The sequence below is a fragment of the Grus americana genome, chromosome 10 (genome assembly GCF_028858705.1).
Source record: "Grus americana isolate bGruAme1 chromosome 10, bGruAme1.mat, whole genome shotgun sequence".
NCBI lineage: Eukaryota > Metazoa > Chordata > Aves > Gruiformes > Gruidae > Grus > Grus americana.
In genome coordinates this window covers 18,033,712-18,045,844 of record NC_072861.1, presented here as the reverse complement: position 1 = coordinate 18,045,844, position 12,133 = coordinate 18,033,712, and the positions used below count along the sequence as shown (strand labels likewise).

Here is a 12,133-nt window from a genome sequence, read left to right as displayed (position 1 = left end):
GTATTCTGCCGATTTTTTTCTTAACACATCAGAGCCGCCAAATTCCTTCCTGGTGTTGAACCTACCCATCTGATGGGAAAAAAACTCCAGTTCCACTCATAGTAATGCCTGCAGGATCAGGCCCTCCAAGTTAAAAAAATAAAATAAAACATAGCCCCATGTAGAGTACAGGAAATTAAATGGCAAGTCTCTGGGTTCTAGTGGGACAGCCCAGCTCAGGGAGGAGTTAGTACTCTTACCCCAGGCAGTGAATTAGCAGCAGCCAGTCTAATTTCTAGGGGACGGGCACTTTCCCTTTCCCAAGCAAAGGGGTGCAGGGTGGCTGGTCCCAGGTGGGAGCCCCAGGTCAGCAGGGCAGAGCCTGAGCTCTCCACCGCTTTGTGGGTGGTTTGGGAGAGGACTGAGGGGAAGCAGAGGGAGGAACGGCTACAGCCAAAGGTTAACATTGGAGCTTTGCAAGCAGAAAAAAAAAAAAAAAAAAAAAAGAAAAGGTGCATGACATTTCCACCGACTTTGCTTTATTCAGTTGTTTGCTTGCTTTCCACAAGGCACGTGCCAGTGACTGAGTTTTACTGACGGTGATCCACAGGGGAGCCGAGTCCTCAGTCCTACTCATGATTATTCAAGAAACCAACCTTCAGTAGCAGCGTATGTTTGGGCAAACATGAGTACATATTGCATTTGCACATATATTTCAAATCCAGTTATTTACACACTGTACAGTTAGTGGACATGTTTAGTCATATTCTGATATCTCCACGATTCTGTAATCCACCGTCATCCAAGAGACCCATAGTTAGATTTAAATTTCTGAATGCCTTCTGGTCTTAGAGACTTTAGACTGCAAATGTACATATTCTTGCACTGAAATGCCTACCTTAAATTCAAAATATAAGTTTCTAATTTCCATGCTATACATTGAACAGATTAACAATGCAAAAACTGATAATTTACATGGGCAAATGGACACACAGAGATATGTATCAACTAATATTCTCGCTTTAAGAATCAAATGAAAAATCTGAATAAAGGGTTTGATTACTGGAGCGTACACTAAATGCACATAACCCTCCTTTCCTTTAGGCAGGGCCTAGGAAATCCCACTAAAGAGTTCTACACAGGTAGGGCAGGACTTTACCTCATCTCCTCCTGCAGCACAGTCTCCATTTCAAGTAACCTCAGGCGTTAGTTGTTACACTGCACTGTCAGGCAATGTACTTGCTTACCTGGTCAGATACTAAACATTATAGCACAGTAAGCACTTTGAAAGAATGGGAAACATATATCCTAATCCAGATAAATTAAAAGCATCAGCTTAACCTCAAATCTTTATTGCATCTCAAACAGCATTTATCAAAACAAAGAGCTCATTGCAACATATATAGGTACTGGACCATCCAAACCCCTTCATTTGGTATGGCTCCAGCATAACAATCTAATACAAATTATTCTGAAACACAACATATCTACACTTAAAAAATAAGACATCACCCTGTCTCCTAAACCGAAATGAGTTCCACGTGGAAAAATCTATAGGAAAATAAAACCCCAACTATTAAAGTATCAGTCCCAACTTCTGAATAAATAAACAATTTTTCCTGCAGTTGAATGTTTTCACTCAACGATCAGCTCTCACATGCCTGCTTGAGTATGTCTGACTTTGGTCCTTACAAAATGACAAGACTACAGGATGATAAACCAGATGCTAGTTTAAAGCGAGACAATGAGGCATTGTTTACACAGAAGATTGAGAAACTGGTTTAACAAAAAGGGTCCATGGACATCTATTGTATGTACAAGAAGGAGATTTACTGGAGATTTTATAATTTCTACAAGGCTCTTTCCAACCAGCTTCATTAACTTGAAGTAAATCAAATCATGCAGAGATCTGGCTCAGCCAGAGAGACATGCCGGGAAAGATACAAAATGAAGAAGAACAGACGCAAGATGATAAGCTTTAGAATCTTTGGCATTCTTCATAAACATTTTCAAGGTTTTTAAATCTGTATATTCATTCATTTTCCCACACACACTCACCTATAAATACATTATACATGTACTCTTCTTTATACACAACTCTGTATACGCATGGGTACACAAGCACACGTGCACACAAAGAGGCATTTTTGTGGCTTTTTAAACCAGGATAATCTTTTTTTCTATCTTTCCATTTGCAGCTACACACAGCTTTGCATGAGCAAAATACATTCTTTATCCAATCAAGTCTATGAAAATGTGCCTCATTCAAAGGCACAGTGGGGCTTGTTACTTGGAAAAAAACAAACTTCTTGAAAAATCACTGAATCTGGCTAATAATCCAGTGGAAGATACTCTGGTTTTAGTTTTCTGTCTTCAAATTCATGCAACAAGCCCACAAGATCACATTACTGAACCATGCAGTGGGGCTCCATTTGGATCACTGACCCATAAGCAAGGTTTTACCCGTTCTACCTTTAAATAGATGACTTCCAAAGTCCTCTTTTATTAAAAAGAAACCTGTCTCTGGGGATTATCTATTTCTTTGTACTGCGAACCACCTCAGGGGATGCTGGCGGTAACACCTGCCTGGGAATCACAAGAAGCAAGTCCAGCTCTCGTGCTACCAGTGACTCGTTGCGGTGGCAAGTTGCTCCCACAACGTCCTGCGGCACCTGAAGGACCGAGGGCTACACTCTCACCAAAATTAAGCAGGTTTACACATGATTCTGTGTTTCAATTTCCCCAGTCAAACAACAGAATAATGCTGATTATCTGAATTATATAAAGCAAAAGCACAATAACTAAAAGATTGGTAAGCAAGCAAGAAATCACATTCTCCTCAGAATAAAAAGTGAGGTCCTTTCTCCTGTCTCTTCATTTCTTAGTTTCTCCAGTGAGACATCAGTGGTGGACCAAAGCCTGCACACTATTGCACAACCATGTCTTTGGGCACCGTGCACTCTTTCTGCACCAGCACTTGTTTCTTTAAGGCTATAAAGTGTTTTTCTCTTGGATCTGTAGTGTTGACCCCTCTGGATTTAGACAGGAAAACAACAGCTATGCTGAAAATATCTGATGAGATGGAATTATAAAAGGCAAGTCAACAGAGTCTTTTCAGGTCAATGAGTCAGGCTTTTCTACAGTCTCTTAATCCTTTCATGGCAGAAGGTTCTCATGCATCCATTGCCAGCAATGGATCTCTGATGATTCCAGTATCCAAAGAGTTAACCACAGGGTGGGCTTTAAAAAAAGAAGGAGGAAAAAAAAAAAAAGGGAAAAAGAAAAACCCACAAGTGTTGGATGAAATATTGAGATACTGTTGGAGCTCCTAGCTCTTTCTGCTAATTATGATAAAAAACTTTTTAAAATGTACACTGCTCGAACAGAAGATGGGTATCAAAGACTCGTTAATTCAGAGCTTAAACCTTCCTAGGCACAGTGATTTAACTCAGAAAAGAATAGCTTTCATATCTTAATGTAAATCTGTTGGATATGTTAAAAACTGGTTCAGAGCATCTTCTCACATCAGCTCAGCTGATCTGCTACGCTAAGCGGAATTATGTCTTTCTACTTAAAAGGAGTGCTGCCACATCCAGCCTTGCCTCTACAATCGAAGGGGGAAAAAAAAAGAAACAAAAAAAGGTGCAGATGCACCATCCCGTCCCATTTTCCTCCCCACCCCAAAAAACAGTTCATACATTCCACCTTGCTCTTTTCTGGGCTATGACTCTATGCTTAAAAGACAACCCAAAAAAGACAACCCAAGATAGGTGTTTATCAAAACCCACATCTTCAAAAAAGAAAAAAAAGTCTGTGACGGTGATTATAGTGTTGTTCTGAAGCAAGAAGGGGAGGGGGGAAACGTGTGTGCACGTGTAGGGGGTACAGAGGGAGATGCTGCATTCCGAAATCACGCTGCATCCTATAGCGCACTCCGCTTCTTCCTAATGGGACTGGAGCTGCTGTATGGTTTCAATTCAGCATGCTGCACCTGTAAAAACAAATAGACATGACGTTTGCAGTTAGGTAACTCTAGCTCACTACAGTGTGTGTTAATGGCTCCCCAAGGACAAACCAAGGGAAACTAAGGAAGGTTCAAAAGTAATGAATCATTTTCTAAACACAGGAACATGGGGGATTAATTGCAGGAAGGATTTGAGAAGTCATGCATCATTTCTTGAAATGAAAATATTAAAAGCAGATTTTTCTAATGAGATACATGGGGTTCTACCTGATTTCAGCAATGTAGGCTAGATCTTTTAGGTTTGTTTTGGTTTGGGAGTTGTTTTTCTTATCTTTCTGGCATTAACCTGTAAGTTTAATAAACTTCTCTCAGGAGTTTCAATTCAAGTGGATCCCAATACGCAGGAAGATGACAGTTGTCAAAACGGTACACAGACCTTGGGATGCTGACATATTTAATCATTTCAAAAAAGGAAAATATTTTCCCAAATAGAACCTGGACAAAGCTGCCTCCACCTTTCAAAACAATTTCATATACAATATAATGGTTAAAACATATGTGATAAACTGACAAGGACGGTGTAATCTCCAAATTGTCTGTTGTGCTACAGGAAAGTATTTCCATTGAAAACACAGGGAAACTTTTGCTGAACGTGGCACCTTTTTCACTCTTCCTCTTTCTTTTGTCCAACACATGTGGGTTGTAAATGGCTAATGTGCAGAGGTAATTTCTAACTCATTGCGGTACCACAGTGAAATGACGATGCATTGACACAGCATGTAAAATGAAGCAGAGGGGCTTTGGAGCTGCCGTGGATGACTTTTCACTAGAGCATGTGGCTATGTCACACGGGCTCACTATTTTTAGCACTAGTGGAAAACTCTGAGAAGGTTTGTCCCATCCTAAGAATTTTTATCACTCCTCCCATAGAAAATGGTTATCATTTTCACTGGAGAGCTCAAAGCATCCCAAAATGATAGAAACCACTCAAGGAAATGTTATAAATGTAAATGTTAAATAAAGCATAAATAGAAAAGCAGCTTATCTTCAAACATAAACACTAAAAGGGCATATGCAAACCATCACTGCAAATCCAGTGTGCTCTACAAGAGCAATGACAAAAAAATAAAAATACACTGAAGCTTAATGTCTCTATGATCATTTCTGTTTAGGTTTTTCCTCCCACCAGTCTCTGGCGAGGTTCCTCTCAAGTTATTAGTGCTGCCACCAACCAATCTGGTGGCCTCTTGAGATAAATGTCACCAGAAGCCTTTTCCAACCTTGTTTCTACCAGATGCCTCGACACTGCATGTAGACAATTATTTTTCTGTCTCCAACAGAGTAAAATCAGTACAGGCGAGATTGTGATCCCCTTATTCACAGTGAGCAGCACCTCGCTGCGAAAGCACCACGATTCACAGAGCAAGGTACAGTGTCAGTGGGATCCAGGGCATCAAGATCAGGGCCTGAGGACACAGATTCCAGTTGATTAAAACAAAAGAAAGAATCCTTTATATTGTGTGGCTTCATTACCCAGAGAGACTATTTTCCTTCCTTCAAGAGAAATAAACAGATCTTGACATTCTAAAGGACTTATTGTTCAAATAATTTCCAGGAAGATAGGCGAGATTACTGAAGACAGTGTTGTTGTTTAAATGAAATAGAAGAAGAGAGGAGACTTGACTGAAATTGAGGGAGGATAGATTCCGGTTAGATTAAAAGCTATAATTCCATAATGGTAGAAGATTGATCTGATCAACCGCAGAGTATTTTATACACATCTCAAGGCTTTCTTTAAAGAAAAAGATGAGCAGAGCATTGTCCAAGGGAGGCCTGGAGCTCAAGGTGGGTGGGGAGGAAGAATTTTGAGGGACAGCTGATGTGAAAAAGACCACAGCAAGCACAAAGTCATGGAAATAATGTGTTGTGTCCCTCCCCCCCCACCGACTTGAGAAAAGTGAGAATTCAGCAAATCCTTTTGGATGGTTATCTCTATCAAAAAGACTATTTTTCTCTTCTCTCTGTGCAAATACCAGAGCAGAAAGGTGACAGAAACCATAGTTCAGTAACCGTGCTGGGTGATTTTCCAGATCATTTTAAAGTAGGTCTTTCCAGGACAATTTTTCTGCAATCATTTTATCCTTCTGACAAAGGATTTTGGCTCCCCTCTCTTCTAACACCCTCCCCCTCCTCCCTTTGTGGATTTTCCCCAATTCCTTATCTCCGTTATTCAAAAGTGCACTGGCATCGTATTCCCTAAGCAGAGCACCCAGCCGCTCTCAGTGCCGCTCGTTGCCTCTGTTGGTGGTGGCCACTCATTACCTACCTTTTGAACATCAGATGGTACCCTGGAGAGGAAATCTAGGAACTCATTATTGTCGATGGTGTAGGGATTTCTAAGCTTCTTAGTAAATTTATTTATGCCTAGGAAAAAAAAAAGCAAACAAAATAATACAACCCCTTTCTATCCCTCCTTCCTAAATTGTTCAGGCAAGGTGAAAAAGGGGAGAGGAATTCACAAGTAAAAATTAGTGTGAAAACAGTGCCTCGGACTTAAAGCCATGCACATGTTCCCTGTCATGGGGAATCATTCACAAGGGCCTCCTGGAGGAAGTAGAAGACATTATTTATAAAGGTATTTCTCTACTTTGGGGATCATCTGTTGTCAGCAACGTGGCAAAAAGAGATTGCAGCATGCATTCGTTCTGGGGGATGCTGTGGGGAGAATACACAAATTTGCAGCTGAGACTGCTGTTAAATCTGCTATCCTACGTGACCAAAGACATTCCCTCTCCTCTTGCCCAGGAAACTGGAAGACTCTGAATATAACTGGGCAGGGTAAAGGCCATGTTATGATGCTGTGAGAAACTGTAAAAACTCATCAAAAGGTTTACTTTATTTTTATATCGAACAATTTGACATTAACTGCAGCAACAGCGCTAACAGTGTTCTCCATGGATTTAGTTATGCTTCAGCTATCAGAGGTGGTCCCTGGTGGGGGAAGATCCATAGAAGTGTATTGTTCATATTACTGTGAAGATCATGAGGTCTTCTCCTGCCTTTGAGGAAAGGGAGTGAGGAGCAGCCCTCAGCCAGCACCATCTCTATTGCATGGACTGGGATGAGAAAAGGAGAGACCTGAGCACCCTTCACAGCTCCTGCCTTCTGCCAATGCAGTCACTTAACACCCTATTGCCACTTCCCCACTGAGAAACAGCAACCAGTAGTGTGGCTACGTAAATGTGTGGTAGAAGAGCAGAAGGATCATTAGGCGAAGAAAATCAGCTAACCCATTTTAAAGAATAGCAAAAAAAATTCAAACGTTGGTTGCTTCTGAGAATCAAAATACAGCATTCAATTCCATCATGTCCCTGTTCAAAAATCTCATAGCAGTTTCCCTGAAAGTGATTTCAAATGTGATGGCTGCTCCAGCCTCCTCCTCTCTCTGAAATGTACCTGCTTCACATCTGAGATTCGGCTTTTAAGCCACATACTCGTAGCAAAATGCCAACACAATTTTCTGTGTACCTGATTTTTAAAAAACAGAAAATACCATAAGGTCTTTTGAGGCCTTGCCACAGGGTAGTTGTTTAACATGTATCATATTTGAAGGCCCTGTCAGTCTAGATGATGTTGAACGAATGTATAGTTTTCACGTACTCACCATGTCTTCCATACCAGAACAGCAATATTTTGTTACTGAACTTTTTACTCCTAGCAATTTTTCTCCTTCCCTTTTGCCCTTTGTTTTCTTTGATTTAATCCTTTATTTCGTTTACTTTTTGCCCAAGACTGGCTTTCCATACTGCCACCTTCTCATTCCCTCCCTTTTCAGCATCCAGGAGAGCCAAGACAGTGGCAGATGGCTCAGCCCTGGCAGGGCGGCAGGGGGTCCCCACAGCCCAGATCCTCACCGGGGCTGAGCTCCAGCGGTTCGGTGAGGATTACCTGCATTACCTTCTCAGCCATTTTTACCTCGAGGCTGAGATAAAAAGTTATCATCCTAAATAAGATAGAAGGCCATTTTGAGATGAAGAAAATCTTCAGCAGCTGGAATGCCATCTCCTTTTGTGAAAGAACCTTACTCTTCTTCATATCACCACCAGGAAAGTTTTCATTTTTAAAAGCTCTTTTATTTCATGACGCACCTCCATACAACTCCCTTCCAACCCCTGACAGAGATGCCCAGTGCCTCTGGTGGGACCATGGGGTGCTGGGCACACTGCTCCTCCAGATTGTGGGGGAGTTAAGACCCAAAAGGTTCCTGGGGTCCCAGCCTCCGTGGTCCAGGTCTCTCTCCTGCAGAATAATATTGCAAGTAGCTTATTTAAACTAATGCTGCTTTTGTGATGCTGTTGGAAATTTATAAAGAACCCTAAGAAAAGTAGATCATCCGATCATCCGGGGAGGGAAAAATGGTAATTTTAAGAAGTTCATAGCCTATTTATTCACCTCTAATCAACAGCACTTGATTGTCTGTGTAACAGGTCATTTAAAGCTTGTTTGATTTCATTCCGTAGATATATATTGTATTTATTGCATGCAAATGAGACACAGTGGAGTACTTACCCCAGATTAAAACAATGTACCTCAGTGGTATAAAATACAAAATAACTGTTGCTGCTGCCAGGACCAAGCACGCCAAGACAGAGAGGAAAGGCACCGTCCAGTTGAATGTGCTGTAAAGACGACAAATAATCCTTCTCAATGTTTCTGCTCTTGGACACTGCTTGTACTCTGCTACCCAATAATAATTTAATGACCTGTTTGCAGGGCTCGCTGCATTCAAATGCACTGTAAATTGCAGACCCTTTGGAAAGCAGATTCCTGCATCTGGATGCTATAATGGATTAAGGGAGATATCTGAGAGGCAGATATCATGATAAGGAGAGAGAAGATAGTCTCTGGGGAGCTCAGTGAAGTTGTTAGGCATGTAGCGCGTTGTTTTTGTTTCTTCTTATACATGTCACACTTGTTACACATCTCTGCTCACCGGTCAGCTCTCCATTATTCATGGACAGATTATCTGATCTGGAGACGAGGCCATGCCGCAGGTGCAAGCCATCTGAGCTGGCTCCACTGGGCCACAGTGGAGATGACATGGGATGTGTGTCAGTGCACGACTCAAATGTGGCAGGTAGCCAGGTTCAACCCCTCCAATAACTTGGAATGGATTAATTATGACTGATGCTAAACCTTAAAAGCTCAGTTAAAATCATTTCTCTGTATACTATTAGGGAATAATATTCTATATAAATCTCTCAATATTTATATATTTGCTTCTACTTCCTTGTTTTCAACAATTCCTTACTATACTGTATATAGGAGGCTGTCTTGGGTAAACTATAGTATGCTAGCAGCAATCCAGGCTTCTGCCCACCACCAAGCTGCATCAGATTTTTCCGAAGACGAGCACTCTCAAGAGGCTCAGCCACCGCAGTCAGACTGTTGCAGCACTGTAGCACAAAACAGGACTTCATTTCACTCAGACCACTCATCTGTAAGCCCACGATGGACTTAAGGCGAGTAGCTATGGCTAACGCATCTTTGAAGTTACTTTACTACGCTGTGCCCTTGTAAGATACATGCATGCACCAAACATTGAGATACCTGGACTACAGGAATGCCAATTAGTCCATAGGTGGATTTACGGATCTGGGCATCTCTGTTTCATACAATCTGCCTGCTAACTCCATCACATCATGATGACGGGGAGTAGGAAGAAGAGAGAACGAATATGGACCACTTATCAGGCTATAAAATAAGATGAACTTCCCTTGACAGATTAATAGGATGCTAAAAGAATTACTTTTCAGCCTCAATAGATGTTAAATATTAAGTAAAGTTAGGTGGGAGAGGACCCATCATTATCAATCAACCTAGCTTAAGCTAAAGTAAAAAAAAAAAAATAGCAAAACAGCTCAATCCAGTTAAACTGTTAAAACTCCCTCTGATTGTATAACTAGAGTGACAGACGGAAACTGTAGCACAATTCAGTCTGTCACTTACAGAAAAACTTTGGTGGCAAATTTTTAATGGTACATTACTGTTGAGTTACAATAGAATTCTTCTGAAATTACATCGGGCATCCACATTAATACCCAATGTGTTCTTTAAGACCATTGTTACCAAAATGAATACAAGAATTAATAGTGCTTAAGCACTCTGAGTCTTCCTGCCACGCAGCTGGGCAGAACAGTGCCCTGTTCATAGACTGGAATACATCTTTGGGCCACTTCCACCCCAGCTGGGGTGTCCGGCATGGAACCACAGCAGATGCGCTTGCTGTATTTTTAGCTTGAACCCAGCTCCACATTAGAGTGGCTTGATCACAAACCATCACTTTGTGTTCAAAACAGAAAACAATGTGGGTCAATTAAGCTCCAATAAAGATCGGGTTATAAAAGTTTATGTATGGAATTTTTTTTTTAGGCTCTTCACCTCCCTCCTTCGTAAGGTCAGGAACACCCTAATCTGCCTCCCCTTGCAACGAGACCCAGAAAACCCCTTTCGGGCTTCTTTGTGGCACCAGCAGGAAGCAGACAGCTCAAAATGGTGAAGACAGAAAAACATCAATGCATTGGCCATGGAAATAAGTGACTGGTAACCCCTGTAACCAGGCCAGGGCAGGGAGGGCGTGGGAAAGGCAACACCAATGATCAATTCTTACCTACTTTCTGTGAAGGAAATAAAAAGCCTTGATACTTCTGTGCTCACATCTTCAAGCAATATTTTCCCTTGTGTGGCATCATGACTCCCTACCCCATCACAGACGGATGAGACCAGAAATCTCAGCAAATGGGTGAATGTGAGAGCTACATCAGCAGAGCACATGGCTTCTCCTCTTCTCTAGGTTTTTGGAGTAAAGGACTCCATGAGAAGAAGGAATGGTGGTAGGACTGGACAGGCTCTCCTGCTGCACCTTGTAGTCATTTTTGGAGCATGAAATTCATTCTACCTCAGTCCTCCTGGCTTCGCTTCATTGAAAATCATGGCTAAGCAAGAAAAAAGTATCACTTACTTTTTAATCCTCTCTCCAAATGATGCTACTTCTTCTAGGATGCTTTGAACAGCTATGATGATTTCTTGGACCATATGGATTCTGTCAATTAACCCCTTTTTCTCAGATTCCTAACAAAAACAAAAGAAAACCAAAACTTTTTATACATTCAGTATATGCTAACATGTTCACAGATATATGAAGAAAGATTCCCAGTACCGCTGATGCATCCATGTACTCGAGTCTATCACTGAAGAAAGGAGAGAACACACACTCTGGGTTTATCATATACAATTAACGTGAAGCCATACAGATCCCTATATTTTCTTCCTTTTCCTCAGCCCGTGAGTAGAGGTTTATTCTCACACAAATTGACCGCAGGATCTCAGATCAGGCTTTCACTGAAGAGCCCAGCTGCATCCCAAACCAGAAGAGGTGCTGAGCACCCCTGAGTCCAGCTAACCTGTAGAGGAGTGCTGGGTGCTCAGTGCTTCTCAAAAACAAGAATATTATTGTGTAGAACTTCTGAATATCACTTTTCTGAGCTTTGTAGACTCCGAACAGCCATGCTGTTTTCTGTATATAAATTAGCAGCAAGATAGTGAATGCAATATTTTTTTTGAACATTCTGTATACAGAGACCTATTCTTTTACTGAAAAAAAAAAAGAATCAGAGGAAAAAATGTCATTTTCCTTTTACAGCAGCCATCTCACAACTTCATTTCTTACCGTTTATTTTAGGCAACAACATTACAGGACATTACTACACATGTGCAGAAATAAAAAGGAAGCACAGAATGAATTAAAAATCAAAAATGACTTAAATCAGCCTTGGAAATCAGTATACAATTATCAGCATTCAGCATTTCTTTGCCAGCAATCTAACACATATACAGGCATGCAAATTGGTGTGGTTGCAGATATTCTAGCAAGAAATCAGCAAAACATTCACTTATTACAAATCGCAGAGCCCTGGACACTGATTTTACATCACATTTAGACTCTCCAAAATCAGCCCAATTTAGAAAAAAAAAAAAAAAAAGACATTTTAAGTTGTGTTTTAACCAGTCAGTGCCCAGAGAGGGGAGATGCTGGTAAAACACAAGTTGCATCCACGTTCTCCGTGGTCTTCATGAGCCAGGGCAGGGGAAAGCGTGGGTGGGAGTAAGCAAGGGCTTACACTCGGATCA

At 41.2% G+C, this 12,133-nt stretch overlaps 1 protein-coding gene across 16 annotated transcripts in view; it reads right to left on the bottom strand.

Annotated features, from left to right (window-relative positions):
• Window positions 1–501: 501 nt before the first annotated feature.
• MCTP2 (multiple C2 and transmembrane domain containing 2) overlaps window positions 502–12,133 on the bottom strand; it is a 122,273-nt gene continuing 110,641 nt past the window's right edge. For 15 of the 16 annotated variants that reach the window (XM_054837048.1, XM_054837047.1, XM_054837049.1 and 12 more), the window contains 4 exons: window positions 10,965–11,074; window positions 8,513–8,622; window positions 6,270–6,367; window positions 502–3,970 (listed from right to left, as the gene is read on the bottom strand). In XM_054837048.1, coding sequence (XP_054693023.1) covers window positions 3,902–3,970; window positions 6,270–6,367; window positions 8,513–8,622; window positions 10,965–11,074 — 387 coding nt within the window. In that variant the 3' untranslated portion in view covers window positions 502–3,901. The remainder of the gene's footprint in view (window positions 3,971–6,269; window positions 6,368–8,512; window positions 8,623–10,964; window positions 11,075–12,133) is intronic. The other variant, XM_054837051.1, reaches the window with a different exon arrangement.